This window comes from Salvelinus fontinalis, chromosome 15 (genome assembly GCF_029448725.1).
Source record: "Salvelinus fontinalis isolate EN_2023a chromosome 15, ASM2944872v1, whole genome shotgun sequence".
Classification (NCBI taxonomy): Eukaryota; Metazoa; Chordata; class Actinopteri; order Salmoniformes; family Salmonidae; genus Salvelinus; species Salvelinus fontinalis.
The window spans coordinates 12,423,453-12,442,444 of NC_074679.1; the positions used below are offsets into that span (position 1 = coordinate 12,423,453).

An 18,992-nucleotide genomic window follows, 5' to 3' on the forward strand; every position below is an offset into this window, starting at 1 on the left:
TGTCCACCAACACCAGTAGCCATCACCAATTCGGCTAAACTAAGACATTTATAGCCCCTAACCAACAAAAAAACTCATTAGATGACAGTCTGATAACATATTTATGGTATGGGATAGGTTTTGTTAGAAAAAAGTGCATATTTCAGGTAGATGGCATAGTTTACAATTGCACCCACCATCACAAATGGACTAGAATAATTACAATGAGCAACGTGTTTACCTAACTACTAATCATCAAACATTTCGTAAAAATACACAGCATACACGAATCCAAAGACACAGATCCTGTGAATACAGACAATATTTCAGATTTTCTAAGTGTCTTACAGCGAAAACACAATAAATCGTTATATTAGCTTAGCACATAGCAATTAGCAGCCCAGCATTGATTCTAGCCAAAGTGAGCGATAAAAGTCAACATCGCCAAAAGATATTAATTTTTTCACTAACCTTCTCAGAATTCTTCCGATGACACTCCTGTAACATCACATTACAACATGCATATACAGTTTGATCGAAAATGTTTATATTTAGCCACCAAAATCATGGTTAGACAATGTGAAATGTAGACAAGCTGGTAAAGAAAAAGTCCTTGCGCCACTTAGACAGTGATCTACTCTTATACATAAATACTCATAAACGTGACTAAAAAATATAGGGTGGACAGGGATTGATAGACAATTTAATTCTTAATACAATTGCGTTATTACATTTTTTAATTTATCCTTACTTTTCAATACAGTTTGCGCCAAGCGAAGCTACGTCAAAAAACATGGCGTCCTAAGCCACTAAAATGTTTCGACAGAAACACGATTTATCATAATAAAAATGTCCTACCTTGAGCTGTTCTTCCATCAGTATCTTGGGCAAAGGATCCTTTCTTGGGAGAAATCGTCTTTTGGTGGAAAGCTGTCCTCTTGCCATGTGGAAATGTCAACTGCGTTCGGGATGAACTGAAAAGCGTGCCCAACTTTTCACATCGTTGCAAAAATAAATGTCCCAAAATCGCACTAAACGGATATAAATTGCTATAAAACGCTTTAAATTAACTACCTTATGATGTTTTTAACTCCTATAACGAGTGAAAAGATGACCGGAGAAATATAACAGGCTAAACTAACGCTTGGAACAGGTGCGCGCCAGTGTCCTCTAGGCTCATGACGCAGCTCCCAAAGAATGACTAGCTTCAGGGTTTTTTCATTTGTAGGGCCTGTGAACGCGCAATCGACCCCGTTGGAATCGTCATCACGTAAAGGCATCCAGGGGAAGACTTAAGAAGTGTCCGTATAGTCATAGCAACGACAGTGCCCTTTTAACTGACTTCAGAAGAGTGGCCAACATTTCTCAAATCTGACTCCATGTCAGGGAAATTGCTGTAGAATGGGCTCTGTTCCACTTAGAGACAAAATTTCAACTCCTATAGAAACTATAGACTGTTTTCTATCCAATAATAATAATAATATGCATATTGTACGATCAAGGATTTTGTGGGAAGCCGTTTAAAAAATTAGCCAAATTAGCATAAATAGTCTAAACAGCGCCCCCATCCCCAACAGGTTAATCAGTAAAGGCTCTAATACATTTCTAGAGTAATGTTAGAGGTGTCAAATAAGAGTTGTAGTTGTACTTGAGGTTTATTTTTTGCCCGGACAAAAAGTTCAAACAAACATTCAACATTTTCAACATTCAACATTTTCAACATTTTGGACTAAAATAGCAAAAGATTTACATTTGTAGATTATACAAAATGTACTGCAGTTTAAGACTGACACCTACACTTTTATAAACAGGATCATTCGAGCCCTGGATTCTGAATGGCTGAAAGCTGTGGTATATGAGACAATATACCACGGGTATGACGCTAATCAAATTACTTCCTTGGTAACTTGTTTATAATAGCAACAAGGCACCTCTGAGGTTTGTGTAATAGGGCCGTTACACCACAGATAAGGGATGTATCCAGGCTGGTGGTGAATAAGAACAGACCTTATCCATGGTAAATTGGCCAAATACCACACTCCCTCTGGCTTTATTGCTTAATTATAATACATGATCCCAAAACATTATTTCAGAACATAATCATTCCAAAAACGTCATTATTAATTTATATGGTTATGTTGTGACTAGTTTGAAAAAGAAAGAGCAAGAGGCTGGCAGCATAGCATTGTCTTGACACCTGAACATCCATCTTCTCACTTTGGAATCTGGATACTGGCTGCTTGGTCAGTAGCTCAGGTCCAAAACTTCCTTTGGTCTAAAGAGGCACAAAAAGACTACATGAGTGGAAGATCGGAAGACATAAACCCCAATAGTTTCATATGAATTAATACATTTGACTCAATACTGTTTCAATTAACAAGCACAAGTGATCACCGCAATACTCTTTAGTTGTCTGAACAGTGACTAAAGAGTATGTCGAACGGTTTCTTGTACTCACTTGCAGGCCTTAATGTTAACACAGATGGTCCTCACATCATCGCTTGTGCTAAGCTCCTCAATCAGCACCCACAAGTGTTTTTTCACCAGGCCTTTACACATAGATTTTAGGAAGCCAACATTATCGCAAACAGACAACAGCTTCTGCTTTAGCTCCTCCTGTTGACAAGAAATCATCATCAACAACAGTTGACATTTTCAGAGAAATATCACAGTAAATAGTAAATAGTGCAATTTCATTAAAGGACACTCTTATCAATTGTAATGCTATGGTAGCTACCTGGCTAGAGGAAGCGGAGATGGATTTCTTCACTTTGTTCAGTGCCCACTTACACACCCAGCAGGTCCCCTTTAGCTGTTGCTCCTTTAGAAACCACAAACAAACAAGAAAGGAGAAAAAAACACACTTAAGTCAAATATAAGCACCCCCCCCCCAAATTATTATTATGAATTAAATTATGGTGTGATGTATTCAGTGTTATGGTTTAAGTACATTCGAATATGTAATGTGAGAGTGAGATTACCATGCGCTTTTCCACTGTTACCATGCACTTTTTCGGCTTTGCTTCCACTACTTCCTGGTCATCAGGGTCAACCTCTTGGCGATGCCCATGGATTTTCCAAACTGCATAGAAAAAATGACACAACAGTCACTCAAGTGATGGGTACTTCACTTGTATTTTACTGAAACCAAAGGTGAACTTGGAGTTGATTTTGACACCCTACCCACAGTTCCCCTTGAACCCTGACCCAATGTATGTGCTGCATATACAGTAGTTACTATTTGAGTTAAATAAATAAAATCTCACCTGAACAAGCCAGCAGACTGAGGGCAAGGAGGACCAGAGATGTCTTCATGATTTGTGGTGGTGGAGATGTGAAGAGTAAAAGTCGTGTCGGGGTTTGGTAAAGTAACTTAGGAATCAGACAAGCCCCTTTATATATAGGAGGCCCCTCTATCCACAGCCCCCTGTATAAACCCCACCTACAGTTCAATCTATTGATAGTACAACTCACATTAACCACAAGACACAACCCTTACAAGTCAACAGGATGTTACTGCTTAGACCTACAGTACATACCGATGAGGAGCAATCTTCATAATCACCTTTTTCCATCTCTCTACTGTCTGATCTTCATTTTAATTTCATTTTAATTCGTCAATTACAGATTATGCCATGTACTGTATGTCATGGAAAGAGCAGGTCTTCTTAATGTTTTGTACACTCTGTGTATGTTTCCAGCAGAATACACCACACTGACATATTGATTAAAACGTGTTCAGCTAGCTTAGAAGTGATACATTTAGGGCTACTAAGATAACATATGGAGTTAAGATAGTAATAAAATTGACCATTTAGCTATTTTAATTTGTATTTTAGGAAACCTGTAGGTATATTAATTTTCTTGAAACAAATTATTTAATGAAGCATTGCATTTGCCCTTACTGCTACAGAAACCCATTGTATAACACAAACACACAGCAAAATAAATCAATAGGAAGTATGTTTTGAAGTGTCTGAAATGCATCTGAGAGGTATAGGAAAGCTCAGGGTAAATCAAATCTTATATCAAAACAAATGTTATGTTAGTGGTTGTGGTTAACTCTGCTTCAGAGTCCAATGGCGGCGAGCTTTACACCACTCTAGCCGACGCGTGGCATTGTGATCTTAGGCTTGTGTGCGGCTTGTGTGCGGGTGCTGGCCAAGGAAAACCATTTCAAAATGCTGTTTTCCGGACATTGACTCTAGGGGGTTTAATTAAGAAATCACAGCACATTCCATCCTCTTGTTGCAAGCCGTTACAGTGACACTGTAAATAAGTCAAGCAACACTGAGGAGGATTGTTTGAATTAACACAAGGGGTTTTATTGAGAAATGAACAAGACCAGAAAAGTTTAAATAATCCTTTCAGTAATATTTCAATTACATTTAAGAAGTCGATTCCTCCTATTCCTAAACCAGTTGGATAGGAATGTAATGTAAGGCTAAGATATGGCAGTATATTCCTCAAATAAACAGTAAACAATGTGTATCCCTTATGTAGCCAGTGACGATCATTATTGAATTTGCTAATATGGTTATTGTATTTTTTTAAATGTCTCGGCTAATTAATTTCCCTACATGGATTAAAAAGTAGAGTGTATTCTAATCTAATCTAATTGAAAGTAAGATTGAAAGTAAAGATCAGTCCCGCCAGGATTCCGCGATTCCACATATTATGCGAGGGCTTGTAATTTGACCAATCACCACACTATTTTCGCTATCTACAGATTGTAACACCAGATAATTTGTCTCAATCAATGAAAAAAGATTTGAAAAAGACAAGATGGCGGTGTACACCAGTGGAGGCTCCTCAGAGGAGGATGGGGAGGACCATCCTCTTCATTGAAATGTCATAAAAATAAAAATAGTGTAACATAAAAAAACTAAAAACAGTATAACTAAACTATACTAAATATATTCATATGTCATCAAATAATTGATTAAAACACACTGTTTTGCAATTAAGTTTTATGGTAACTTCAACAGCACTCTCTGGTGTAGCACCATGGTGTAGCCGGAGGACAGCTAGCTTCCGTTTCCCTCTGGCTACAATGACTTCAATACAAAACCTAGGAGGTTCTTAGGCCTCACCCCCTTCCATAGACCTACATGGAAATTATGACCACTTCTGGAGGACGTACTCCAACCAATCAAAGCTTTTGCGTATGAACTGACATGTTGTCCATCCAATCATAGGATTAGGATAAGATAATTAACCTAGTGTGTTGTATTGGGGTTGTGCCATAGATTATTATGGGGGGATAGATATTGGATATAAATTAAGAGTGAAAAGTGTTTGTTGAGCATTTTTAGGATATTATTCCATTCAAATGTGTTTCTTCAATTACCGGAGACAGAGGTGATAGATTATAAATTGTTTTCTTGGTTTTGGTTTCTTGTTTTTTTGCTCATTGAATCCCCTCATGCACCCGTAGTTTTGGGGTTTTCATGGCTATAGAGGCACAATCCTCTAATCTACTGGGCTACTGGTTCTATCATGGGTTGGAGCCCGTTCTGCCACGCCATTGTCTGATGTCGGCGCAGCCTGTCCCGGGACGTCTTCCTGCGGGCTTGGGAGAGGCCTCGAATCTCTCTGCCATTTTCGCAGAGTACTAGGACCTCCGGGAGGTTTTCAACAAGGCTCACGCTACATCTCTACCTCTGCATGTACCCTATGACTACACTCTCGACCTTCTACCAGGACCTACACCTTCGCAGGTGCGTCTTTATTCCCTGTCGGGTCCGGACACCAAGACCATGGAAAGTACATTGAGGAATCTCTTGCTGCAGAGCGTATTCATCCTTCTGACTCCCCCTCCGGCGCAGGGTTCTTCTTTGTTGTGAAGAAGGACAAAACCCTGCGGCCGTGTATCGACTACCGTGGCATTAATGACATAACGGTTAAAAAACATTACCCTCTACCACTCATCTTCTCGGCTTTCTAGCCTCTCCAGGGGGCGACAATCTTCTCGAAGTTGGACCTTCGGAACGCCTACCATCTGGTTCGGATACGGGAAGGAGACGGATGGAAGACAGCTTTTAACACGGCGGGCACTATAAGTACCTTGTTATGCCATTTGGACTGACCAATGCTCCCGCAGTGTTCCAGTCCCTGGTTAACTTCTTGCAACTATAGGGGGTGCTGTTTCGCATTAGCATAATTTTCTCTACAGATTAAACTGCCTAGTACTCAATTCTTGCTCGTACAATATGCATATTATTGTTATTATTGGATAGAAAACACTCTCTAGTTTCTATAGCCGTTTGAATTATGTCTCTGAGTGAAACAGAACTCATTCTACAGCACTTTTCCTCCCAGTGTGTGAGATTTAGACATCTTGGCCTCTGGTTCCAGATCAGTTTTAAAAGTCTCTGTAAATCCTATGAGATACAAACACTGCCCACGCCTTCCTCTAGATGTCAGTAAGTGGTGACAATTTGAATGGAGTCGATTGCGCAATCATTGGCTCTATAAATCACCAAATACCGGAAGTAGCGTTCCTTTGGACACTGAGCTCAACGCAAGAAGGATATCTGACTGGCCTTTTTCCAAGCCTTGGTTTAGCCAGTAATATAGCGTCCGTCATCTTTTTACTCGTTATAGGTGTTAGAAACATCATAAGGTAGTTAATTTAAACCGTTTTATAGCAATTTATATCCGTTTAGTGCGATTTTGAGGCATTGCTTTGTAATAGACTTTGAAGCTCCGGGCACGTTTCGGGGTCCCGGTCGTACGTTAGTGGGCATTTCGACGGACAAGTGGACATCTTTCGACCAAAAGAAGATTAGACCCAAGAAAGGATTCATTGTCCAAGATTCTGATGGGAGAACAGCTCATAGTAAGAACAATTTACGATGATAAATCGTGTTTCTGTCGATAAATGTTAAACGCTTATGCCGCCATTTTGTTTGCTATAGCTTCGCTTGGCGCAACCTGTATTGAAAAGTAAGGATAATTTAAAAAATGTAATTCCGCGATTGTATTAAGAATTAAATTGTCTATCAATCGCTGTCCACCCTGTATTTTTTAGTCAAGTTTATGAGTATTTATGTATAAGACTAGATCACTGTCTAATATGGTGCAGGACATTTTCTGACCAGCTGAGCTACTTTTGTCATTGTCTAACCATGATTTTGGTGGCTAAATATGCACATTTTCGAACAAACTCTATATGTATGTTGTAATATGATGTTACAGGAGTGTCATCTGAAGAATTCTGAGAAGGTTAGTGAAAAAATTTACCTCTATAGGATCCGTGTGTCCCCCGTGGGACGGTTGAGATAAGGTAGGCTAATGCGATTAGCATGAGGTTGTAAGTAAGAAGAACATTTCTCAGGATATAGACAAATCTTATATTGGCAGAAAGCCTAAATTATTTTTAATCTAACTGCACTGTCCAATTTACAGTAGCTATTACAGTGAAATAATACCATGCTGTTATTTGAGGAGAGTGCACAGTTATGAACTTGAAAAGTTATTAATAAACCAATTAGGCACATTAGGGCAGTTTTGATACAACATTTCAAACAGAAATGCAATGGTTCATTGGATCATTCTAAAACTTGGCACATACAGTTCTGCCATCTAGTGGCCAAAATTTTAATTGTGCCTTGGCTGGAATAATACATTATGGCCTTTCTCTTGCATTTCAAAGATGGTACAAAAAAAAGCATGATTTTGTTTTGTATTATCTTTTACCAGATCTAATGTGTATATTCTCTGACATTCATTTCACATTTCCACAAACTTCAAAGAGTATCAAGAATATGCATATCCTTGCTTCAGGTCCTGAGCTCAAGGCAGTTAGATTTGGGTATGACATTTTAGGTGAAAATTGAAAAAAAGGGGCAGATCCTTAAGTTAAGCCACCATGTATTCACTAGTTTCAATATATCCATAATATTCGTGATTGGGATCATATAATGTTTTTAGCCCACTACAGACAAAAGTTGGCACATCAACGGTACCTACTTCAGAAGAGTCCGATGGGGCTTGTGGGTGTCGTAGACCAAAACGGAAAACACCATCGTTTTCGTGGCACTCATCTTTCCATAGAGAGGTATGTTAGTTAGTAGGCCAAACCAGACGTTTGTGACAAAAATCGATTTTCGGGATGTCTCCTGGTCTGACAAACAGCGCTGTATGTCTGCCACGTTCCACCGCAGATACGGAAGGCCACCAAGGCGGATGTGGTGGACTGAGCCTATACAACAACAAAAAGTATATCTCTAGCTTAAACAGACGGGTTTTGATAGGGATTGTTTTATTATGTTAATTAGTTTGATGCCCAGTGCAGTCAAAATCTTGATTTTCCTGTTTTATATATATTTCCACACTTTGTGGTTGGAATAATACTGTGAAATTGTGAAAGTTATTGAAACGCCCTTTGAGTGCTGTTTGAAAACACTGCCTGAAATGTCAAGCTATCTTGGTGGGATGGAGTTTGGATCTGGATGGTGACGTCACCAGGCGGTAAATTAGTTAATAGACCAATAAGAAAGAGTTCCACACGTCACGGCCAATAAGAGCTAGTTTTACATTTTCCCCTCCTTACTCAGACCACTCCCAGACAGTCCTAGAAAAATGATTGCTTGAGAAATTGCTCTTTGCTAAGAAGCTATTTTTGTTTCTTTTTGACCATTTTAATGTAAAACAATCACAGGTAAGGTTCTTAATTGTTACCCGGAAATGATTTGATATTGAGATAAAAACGGCTACATACTATCCCAACCCTGCACATCTGGCACTGCAGGCAGGCTAAAGCAAATGCTCAAAGTATTGAACATTTTTAAATGGTAATTGAACCCAGGTCAGCTCTCATTTGATCTATCTGACCTGCTGAGTGCTGTGGTGGTTCTGGGGGCGGCGTGGAAGGTCGGGGGTCATCGTCAGTCTTCCTCAGAGAGAATCCCCTACTGGAGGACAATGACACTGCAGAACGAGAGAGAAAAAACACAGGTTGTGGTTTCACTGGCTACTAACGGCCCTTATAGTTCATTAAACATTAGTGACTCATTTTCAAGTGACATTCAAGACTCCCAAGGACACTACATGGCAAGCAAAATGGAAACTTAAGTCACTCAGCAAAATGATAAGAGAAAGAAAGAAGGAAATGAAAGGGAGGATCTGCTTGGGCTCCTGTTAGCTTCCATATGGGTTCTACAGGGAAGTACAGGGACGGCTGTGGGTGTGTGTCATCAGTGCAGCTGCTACACACCTCTGCTAACCAGCTCAGTCTTAGTTGAGTGACTGTTTTGACTCCTGGGCCCTGATGACATCGTAGTCAAGTCCCAGCTTCCATTCTGCTCCCCCCCCCCCACTCTCCTCTTCTTCTTTGGCTGAAAATCGCCCACACCATCTTCCAGACAATTGTCTATCAGATATTCCTCCTCAGGAACAAGCGCGGGCCTGCTATTGAATAACACTGCCGGCGTGCTGCTGAACCGCGGCTGGGATAGGTTCTGGGAGATGGGCCTTGGCACTGTTGTACTCCTCCTTGCCGAAGACAGAGGGCGCCACAGCATATCTCGTTTCAGGAACAGAAGAGCTTGTTTCCTGACTGCTGGCACTTCCTGTGAAGTGGGGGCTGCAGGTAGGCGTGGGCAGACAGCCGGCAGAGGGCTGACAGAGCTATCCAAGTCACTGTGGTCAGAGGAGCTGCTTTCATCCTGAGGAAGACAAACAGAGAGACAGAGCAGACAGACTATGTGTCAGTAGGCACAGTGCCTCACTTCTAAAACGGCCTCACAATAACTGACTGTTTATGACTTCAACAAGGAATAAAACACCTCCAGACCTGCTGCTCTTGTCTTAGTACATACTGACAGATTATATTAGTCTGAAAGTGTTGGGTCATTTAAAATTGGTTTGATTTGAAACCAATTATATTCATCTCATTCCTACTACCCCAAAGAGGATGGAGGCCTCTGTCCCTCTGTGTCTGTGGCGTTGTGGGGGCCGCACTGTGCCATTAGAGTGCCTCTGTTTGGGGTGCGGTGCTACTGCAATCTCCTGGGGGCTCCTGGTTCTGGGTTGGCCGTTGGTGGATAGATAGCGCCCTCCGGTGGGGTTGAGACACTCTGAGTTCTCTGTATCAAAGAGCTGACTGTCCTGCAGAGTTTCGAAGGGCGCGGGAGTAGCAGGGACTGTGGAACAGAGCGTAGAAACATGAATTACAGTAGAATAGTTGTCCTTACAGCAACAGAAGTATATTGTGGGAGATGCATTATTTTCTGGAAATTAAGCTGATTAAAGGCCTCACAAATGGTGTGTGAGTGAGATGATGAATCCACATGTACTCGATATAAACATCAGTAAAACTAAATGTGACACATTGAATATACAGCACGGTTGGGGTCAATTCCATTTTAATTCCAGTTAATTCAGGAAGTACACTGAAATTCAAATTATCTTCAATGCTTTACACTGGAGAATTTAGAATTTGGTTTACTTTCTGAATTGACTGGAATTTAAATGGATTTGACCCCTTCCCTGATTTACAGGCCTCATGTATTCCACCCACTTTCATTATATTCCACCCTTTCATTATACTCCAACCACTTTCATTATATAAACCATTTTGTGCTAGTCTTCTTGTGTTGTAGGCCTACACCGAGCAGAAGAAGTATGTTAATTAAGTAGCTCTCTGTAGCCCTGGAGGGTCCATACATATGTATTAAGCACAACACGGGGTGCATTGACCAATTCATTGATAACTTAATCTATGGATTGCTTATATAGTGCAGGTACTAACTACTTGTTTGCTGAAATGGGTGAGAGGGAAGTTCGTAACGTGGCTTGAGCACGTGCTGATACCCCCTCTTCACAACCAGCGAGAATGGCCAGCTGCATTGGCTATTCTTGTTGAGCAGTGGAGACATACTGTAAACATTTTATCCACAACTCTCTGTCCATCACCGTTGTAAACTACTGGGAAGCCAAAATATTCCCTAACTGGAGATTTAAACGACAATGGAGGACCCACCTGGTTTATCGTCCACACCACCTGCCATCATACAGAACTAGTTCCCGCCTGCGCCTGACAAAAGGACAGTTTGAAATGTGCCAATTAAGATGAGAATTTAGATTACAGCGTGCGCATAGGCTCTAGATATTTTACCGGAATAGCCTGAAATGTTTTTTCAGCTCAGATTTCATCAAGAAGGCATTTTTTGTTGAATCTTTGTTGTATGTATTTTTTCAGGTTAGTGAGGACTGTTTGGTAAGAATACGTGTATTATTACACTCGGGCTGTGGCGATCTGGTCATACTCCTATTCATAATAGGATCCATTTTATCACACTTGAGTCTCGTAATTGGATTTACTTGTGATCGGAAAAATCTACAAGTACGCTTTAATTGCCTGTAAAGCCTATTCCTATCACTCAGAGCGAATTGGGATGTTCATTCACACACACTGTTCAAAGGTAAACTACACCGACTGATGAAAATGCACATGATTTACTTACTAAGTGATTTGGACCATGATTTACCTATCACGGACAAACACACCAACACAGACGTGAAGAGGGCACTACAACGCCTCTTCCCCCTCAGGAGGCTGAAAAGATTTGGCATGGGCCCTCAGATCCTCAAAAAGTGCTAAAGCTGCCCCATTGAAAGTCTCTTGAATGGCTGCATCACTTCTTGGTATGGCAACTACTCAGCACCCAACCGCAAGGGGCTACAGAGGTACTGAGCCATACGCACTACCATCACTGGGGCCGAGCTCCCAGCCATCCAGGACCTCTATACCAGGCAGTGTCAGAGGAAGGCTCTAAAAATTGTCAAAGACTCCAGCCACCCAAGTAATAGACTGTTCACTTTGCTACTGAAGAGTAAGTGGTACCGGAAAGCCATGTCTGGGACCAAAGGCTCCTGAACGGTTTCTACCCTCAAGCCATAAGAATGCTGAACGGTTAATCAAATGGCTGCCCGGATTAGTCTGCAGTGCTTGAAAAAATGTGTTTGCCAGGAATGTCCAGAATGTTTTGGTGTCTCATTCTTTACTCCAGTGAAGACAGTTGTCTGGATCCACGTTGGATCCAATATCCCTGGCGAATGGATGTTGATCATCTGTTGTTGTATGCTAGATTTACAACAGGGTCTCGTTACATTTAACAGAGAAAGCATCAAGATAATGAGTTCATGTTTTTGTGCCTCGGGTTGGACACCGAGTCTAGTGTGCACAATTGTGTAGAATATATTATTGCGCACACCCAACGTTATTCCTATAAATTATTCTGGATAAGATGACAACAAATCACATTCCCCTAGTGGGCTTATTCCCAATGTCATCTTGTTGAGTTGAGTTGAGTTTATTTTATTTTTACAGGGACAGTGCACATTAATCAACGTTTCATTAAAAGTGACGGTTTTAGCCAGCCGGCTAATTTTCAACCGCAGTCCCTGGGCAGGTTATTAAAAACAATTACAATTGTAATGAAAGAACATGATGAATACATTTTTTCCATGTTAGATCAGCAAATTTAACCAATACAAGGGGCTTGAAGTAGCCTACTTGAACTTGAATGTGGAGTTGAGAAATTCAAGTAGTCTACTGCTTTAATTGAATGGTGTTGCGCTACTCTGTTGCGATAAAAACACGTGCAGTTATTATGATGACAACATCTAACGTTGGCTTCAATTTGTCTTTCCATACATTTTTATTTTAATGGAAGGATTTGTATCTGAATTTTGTTTACTTTCTCGTTATAAATACAGCAATGGTGAGATTAATGTTACCACTATTCATGGCATTATGTGTCTGAATCACCATGCATGCATCCAATATATTTAGTCAGGCAATGTGCAAATTATTCTCATATTTTATTATGTAATAGTAATTTGAATATCAAAGCCTAAAAAAATGTATTACTCTTAAAGTGCTAATGGCCTACTTGTGACACTTTTTGCATGCTTTTTTGGGGTGTGGGGGGGGTCTATATTAGGCCCCATACTTAAAATTATATAAAGGATACAATTTTATAACATTGAGGTCCTACAATTAAGTGCTTGAAAAAGTCCCTGAAAGTCCTTGTATTTGACTTTCGAATGTCTGTATGAGCCCTGCTTAAAGGATGTATAGTCCTAGGCCTATAGGTGGGTAGACCTACATGTTGAGTAATGGGTAACTTGCAAATATTCACTTTTATTCTTCTAAGTACACATGGGGAACTGCATGAAAATCCTATTTACGTTTGTTTCAAACCATTTGGAAATGTTGATCCCAATGTCACACATTGAACCCATTATTTTTAGAAAGACCCTCCCTCCCCCACACACACGCCTATTGACGCATTTGTACAATCAAAATAAACTATCTGCTGTAAACTAATAAACTAGAATACATAATAATAGCAAGCATGCATGGGCTTGGATCAAGACATAATTATTCCAGCAATAGTGCCCCGCAGTGGAGGAGTCAAAATATTCGTAAAACCTAGCGGGCAAACAGGGAAGAGGTTCCAATCGTTTTCCACCATTTCATTTTTCCCATAGGGGATTTTAGAAACACTTACAATAAGGGCTGTGATTCATGTAGGCTTACCCTGGCGTCATGTTTTGATAACCGTGTAAATCTCTCAAGGACAAGGTGACTTATCAATATATGCCTGCTCGCAACTGCCCCCTAACTGTGAGGAGGACTCAGTTCTCACACCGCTAAAGACTGGTGTCGCTTGGAATCCAATGTGTACACTTGAGATGATCTACACTCCTTGGTCTTCATATTTGGGCCATCTTTTGGTGACACAGGCTGCAGAGGGATCTCAGCATCAATATGTTGTATGCATTATGTAGATATACATATTACAGGGTGTGTGTGCCTTTATACATGTGAATTGTGTCTGTATTGTGTCTATGTTTTGTAAGTATTACATGGAAAACACAAATAAATTGAACAAAATTATCATTATTTTTGGACTGCTATGGTGTTTTTTTCCATCAACCTCCCAACATTTGCTGACTGACTGAAGAAATGGTCAAGCTGAGAAATTATTAAATTGCTTAGTTCTGTCATGTTCCCCCTAGTCTCTTCCGACAGCCGTCTTCAAGGCCTACCTTCAAACTCAGTGCCTCTTTGCTTGAAATCATGGGAAAATCTAAAGAAATCAGCCAAGACCTCAGAAAAAACAGTAGAACTCCACAAGTCTGGTTCATCCTTGGCAACAATTTCCAAATGCCTAAATGTACCATGTTCATCTGTACAAACAATAGTACGCAAGTATAAACAGCATGGGACCACACAGCCGTCATACTGCTCGGGAAGGAGACGTGTTCTGTCTCCTAGAGATGAACGTAATTTGGTGCGAAAAGTGCAAATCAATCCCAGAACAGCAGCAAAGGACCACCATACACCGTGTCAGCGTGCACTGTGCCCGGTCCGCCAACAGGAGTCGCTAGTGCTCGATGGAACAAGGACATCCCTGCCGGCCAAACCCTCCCCTAACCCGGGTGACGCTGGGCCAATTGTTTCCTGCCCCATGGGTCTCCTGGTCGCGGCCGGCTGCGACAGAGCCTTTACACAAACCCAGAATCTCTAGTGGCATAGCTAGCATTGCGATGCCTTAGACCACTGTGCCACTCGGGAGATCCCCTAGAGGCAACTTCTACCGTAAGTGAAACTGGTGATGGTAATTATGAATGGGGTGATGATGTTCACTGCTGGTCCTGGCTGAGGTGTGTTTGTGGGACTTCCCCCTTGTTCATGAGGAGTAGAATAATGCCTGTCTCAGCCTAACAGGGGGTGAGGATGTGAACACATACATACCTAATGACCACTAGTGCTCCCGCCCTGCTATATTTCCTGCCACAGAGATGTCTAAACAACACATTGATCAGAGTTATGCATCATATTTATTTTTAGGAACTATTTCTGGCTTAAGAAGGCGGCGAACGCCTTGGAAGGGAATCCTCAAACTGTTTCCAGGTTACTTAATATAGGTAATGTGTATTTACTTAGTGAGTTTGTATAAACTTATTGTCATTTTTTCCAGTAGTTGGTATTACTTGTTGGCGAAATACTCTCAGCTGGAAAGCAAAGCTATGAAAGTCAGGCCTTTCTGTTTTTGCGTCCCTGAATGTTGTTTCAGAAGCATCTGCACCCCACCAAGACAAACACTATGAGAACCAAAGACATACAGTGCCTTCAGAAAGTATTCATACCCCTTGACTTATTCCACATTTTGTTTTGTTTCAGTCTTAATTCAAAATGGATGAAAGATATAAAAAATCTGATCCGTCTAAACACAGTGCCCCATAATGACAACGTGAGGACATGTTTTTAGACATTTTTGCTAATTTATTGAAAATGAAATACAGAAATATTTCATTTACAAAAGTATTCACAACCCTAAGTCAATACATCACCTTCGGCGGCGATTATGTCTGTGAGTCTTTTCAAGCAGACATAATCTTGAAAGCAGATTTAAGTCAAAACTGTAACTCAGCCACTCAAGAACATGTACTGTCTCTTGTTAAGCAACTCCAGTGTAAATTTGACCTTTTGTATTAGGTTATTGTCCTGCTGAAAGGTGAATTTATCTCCCAGTGTCTGGTGGAAAGCAGACTGAACCAGGTTTTCCTCTAGGATTTTGCCTGTGCCTAGCTCCATTCCATTTCTTTTTTTATCCTGAAAACTGTTACAAGCATACCCCCAAAAATAATGCAGCCAACACTGTGCTTGAAAATATGGCGAGTGGTACTCAGTAATGTGTTGTATTTGAATTGCCCAGTAATGTGTTGTATTTGTATTCAGGACAAAAACTTAATTGCTTTGCCACCTTTTTTGCAGTATTACTTTAGTGCCTTTAGGATGCATGATTTCTTCTTTTCACTCTGTCAATTAGGTTAGTATTGTGGAGTAAGTACAATGTTGTTGATCCATCCTCAGTTTTTTCCTATCATAGTCATTAAACTCTGCAACTGTTTTAAGGTCACCATTGGCCTCATGATGAAGTCCCTGAGCGGTCTCCTTCCTGAGTTAGGAAGGACAACCTGTGTCTTTGTAGTGACTGGTTGTATTGATACACCATCCAAAGTGTCATTAATTACTTCACCATGCTCAAAAGGATATTCAATGTCTGCTTTTTGAATGTTTTACCCATTTACAAATAGGTGCCCTTCTTTGCAAGGCACTGGAAAATGTCCCTGTTTTTTGTTGTTGAATTTGTGTTTGAAATTCCCTGCTCGACTGAGGGACCTTAAGTATAATTGTATGTGTGGGGTACAGAGAGGAGGTTGTCATTCAAAAATCATGTTAAACACTATTATTTCACACAGAGTTAGTCCATGCAATTTATTACTTACTAACTTATTTAGGCCATAGCAAAGGGATTAAATACTTATTGACTCAAGACATTTCAGATTTTAATTTTTACATTATGGGGTATTGTGTGTAGACCAGTGACCAAAAAATCAAAATGTAATACATCTTAAATATTTTAAACTCTTTTTAACACAATAAAATGTGGATAAATTCAAAGGGTGTGAATACTTTCTGAAGGCACTGTATGATACTGACTTGTAAGACTCTTTGCTATGTCCCTATATGGCCTTGTAGGGTCCCATGATTCAGTACCCTCTCTTCAGTGATGGTAACAGCACCGCCCCGCTTTCTGCAGTAGCCTGACAGGCAGCTGTGAGTGTGCAGGACAGGCCAGGCTAGGTGTTTGTAGTTGGAAAATGGTCTAACTCTGACATTTGAGGCCGTCTTTTATACAAAATCTTGTCTCTCCACTCTCCCCCGCCCACGCCCTCGTAGTGTCTGGAGGAGTTGGACTGGAGTGTGAACCTGTTGGGTGATGGACCCTGTTCGGCCTGCTGTCAGCCTGCCCCCTACTGGATAGGCTCTCCCTGCCGGCCTGCAGCCTCACAGCCTGCTACCAGTTGCCATACAGCCTCATACTGGCCAGCGCCTTCTTAGATAAACAGCAACACCACATCGTACTGGCCAGTACCCTGGCAGGTAAACAGGCTCATTAATACCCTTTTTAAACTGATATACAAATATTATTAGCATTAGATTAGCATTAGATCATTTATATAAGTGGTGAAAAGCACAGGAGCCAGAATGGAACCTTGGGGACACCAATTTTCAACTCCACATGGATACATTGAGATCTGTTTATGAGGTGGTTCTTGAAATGTGACCTCAGAATCATGTCATCGTCCTCAGGCACAGAGCACCTGAAGTTGGTGAATCTGTCCCATAACGCCCTGTGCGCTACGGGCTTTGAGCTGGTCTTGAAGACTCTGCCTCTTTCACACAACTCGATCTGTCTGCCATCCGCTGTGGACCCACTGAACCACCCTGCTTTAGAACATCTGACGTCAGTCCTCCTTTCCCAGGTAAACACACACACACACACACACACACACACACACACACACACACACACACACACACACACACACACACACACACACACACACACACACACACACACACACACACACACACACACACACACACACACACACAAATGCACACACAAACACACACACACAAATTCAAATAAAGTTATTCTATTGTGTACTTTCACATTAAGTACACAAACATTAATTGTTTGTCTAAAGAAATGCATAAACTATCACAGGATCTACAGTAAGTATTTACTTAGTAGAGGAAATTTGTCCAGGAAGGTACACAATGAAGACTGCAAATACAAGAAATAGATCAGTAAAATGATAAAGAAGCTTTTAACAGAATTTGTTGAAACAATTGGTTGGGTTTCTGGTAATGAAACTTTTGTTTCTCTGTAAAGTGTTTGTTATCTGTGGTCTGCTAACCAGTAAACCTAAACCACGGGTCTGAGGCAGGCACCTTGCAAGTTGTGAAAACATTTCACAGTTTGAAAAGGAAGTTTGTCATCCGCTTATCTGCTGCACAACTTTGCCTTTGGTATTCAAGCTAAGACACGTGTTGATATGATAGTTAGGATACAATGGTTGTATCTTAATTGTATATTTCACTTAATGGGGAGCTATGGCAAGATGATATTTAATAGAGGAGCAAATGTAGTTGTCACACCCTGATCTGTTTCACCTGTCTTTGTGATTGTCTCCATCTTCCCCATTATCCCCTGTGTATTTATACCTGTGTTCTCTGTTTGTCTGTTGCCAGTTCGTCTTGTTTGTCAAGTCAACCAACGTTTTTTTGTCTCAGCTCCTGCCTTTCCCAGTCTCTCTTTTTCTCGCCCTCCTGGTTTTGACCCTTGCCTGTCCTGACTCTGAGCCCGCCTGCCTGACCACTCCACTTGACCCTGCCTGCCGTCCTGTACGTTTACCCCACCTCTGGATTATTAACCTCTGCCTACCCTGACTCTGAGCCTGCCTGCCGTCCGGTACCTTTGCCCCTCCTCTGGTTTACTGACCCATGCCTGCCTTGACCTGTCTATTGCCTGCCCTTGTTGGATTAATAAACCATTGTTAATTCGGCATTGTCTGCATCTGGGTCTTACCTTCATACCTGATAGTAGTGATGGCTCCTCTGTAAGTAAGATTCATGTCAACTAGTAATGTTTAAACTGAGAACTCAACACTGACATATTGGGTGATAGTACTATGTCTAACTGCCTGGTTAAGGGCATACCATGAGATCTGGGATTTGATTGGTCCCTTGCTGAAAATGGAAAAGGAGTCACAGAGAACATGGTTCTCATTGGTTTCTTTGTGTGTTCCACAGGATGACTGCTCCCTGACCCACCTGAATCTGGCAGGAAATGGACTGATGGACAGCAGCGTTTCCACCCTTGCCAGGTGTGTGTGGTTTCTCTCAATGTACACTACTGTTCAAAAGTTTGGGGTCACTTAGAAATGTCCTTGTTTTTTAAATAAAAGCACATTTTTGGTCCATTAAAATAACATCAAATTGATCAGAAATACAGTGTAGACGTTGTAAATGACTATTGTAGCTGGAAACGGGCTGAATTTCTTTTTTTTAATGGAATATATACATAGTTGTACAGAGGCCCATTATCAGCAACCATCACTCCTGTGTTCTAATGGCA

The 18,992-nt window shown here is 41.0% G+C and overlaps 1 protein-coding gene across 1 annotated transcript; it reads right to left on the bottom strand.

Moving 5' to 3' along the window:
* Positions 1–1,615: 1,615 nt before the first annotated feature.
* On the bottom strand, positions 1,616–3,332 carry LOC129811426 (antimicrobial peptide NK-lysin-like). Its single transcript, XM_055862717.1, has 5 exons — positions 3,246–3,332; positions 2,961–3,061; positions 2,717–2,800; positions 2,438–2,595; positions 1,616–2,254 (listed from the first exon to the last, which is right to left on the bottom strand). The coding sequence occupies exons 1-5, from the start codon at positions 3,292–3,294 to the stop codon at positions 2,224–2,226; spliced, it is 423 nt and encodes a 140-aa protein (XP_055718692.1). The 5' UTR covers positions 3,295–3,332; the 3' UTR covers positions 1,616–2,223.
* Positions 3,333–18,992: the final 15,660 nt, after the last annotated feature.

What these genes read in the sequence shown, in the direction of transcription:
- LOC129811426 (XM_055862717.1), bottom strand. Translation starts at nt 3,294, where the DNA reads ATGAAGACATCTCTGGTCCTCCTTGCCCTCAGTCTGCTGGCTTGTTCA. An exon ending in CAGTCTGCTGGCTTGTTCAG is followed by an intron (nt 3,062 to 3,245) that starts GTGAGATTTTAT and finishes TTTTCTATGCAG; the next exon opens with TTTGGAAAATCCATGGGCAT. An exon ending in GTTAACATTAAGGCCTGCAA is followed by an intron (nt 2,255 to 2,437) that starts GTGAGTACAAGA and finishes GTGCCTCTTTAG; the next exon opens with ACCAAAGGAAGTTTTGGACC.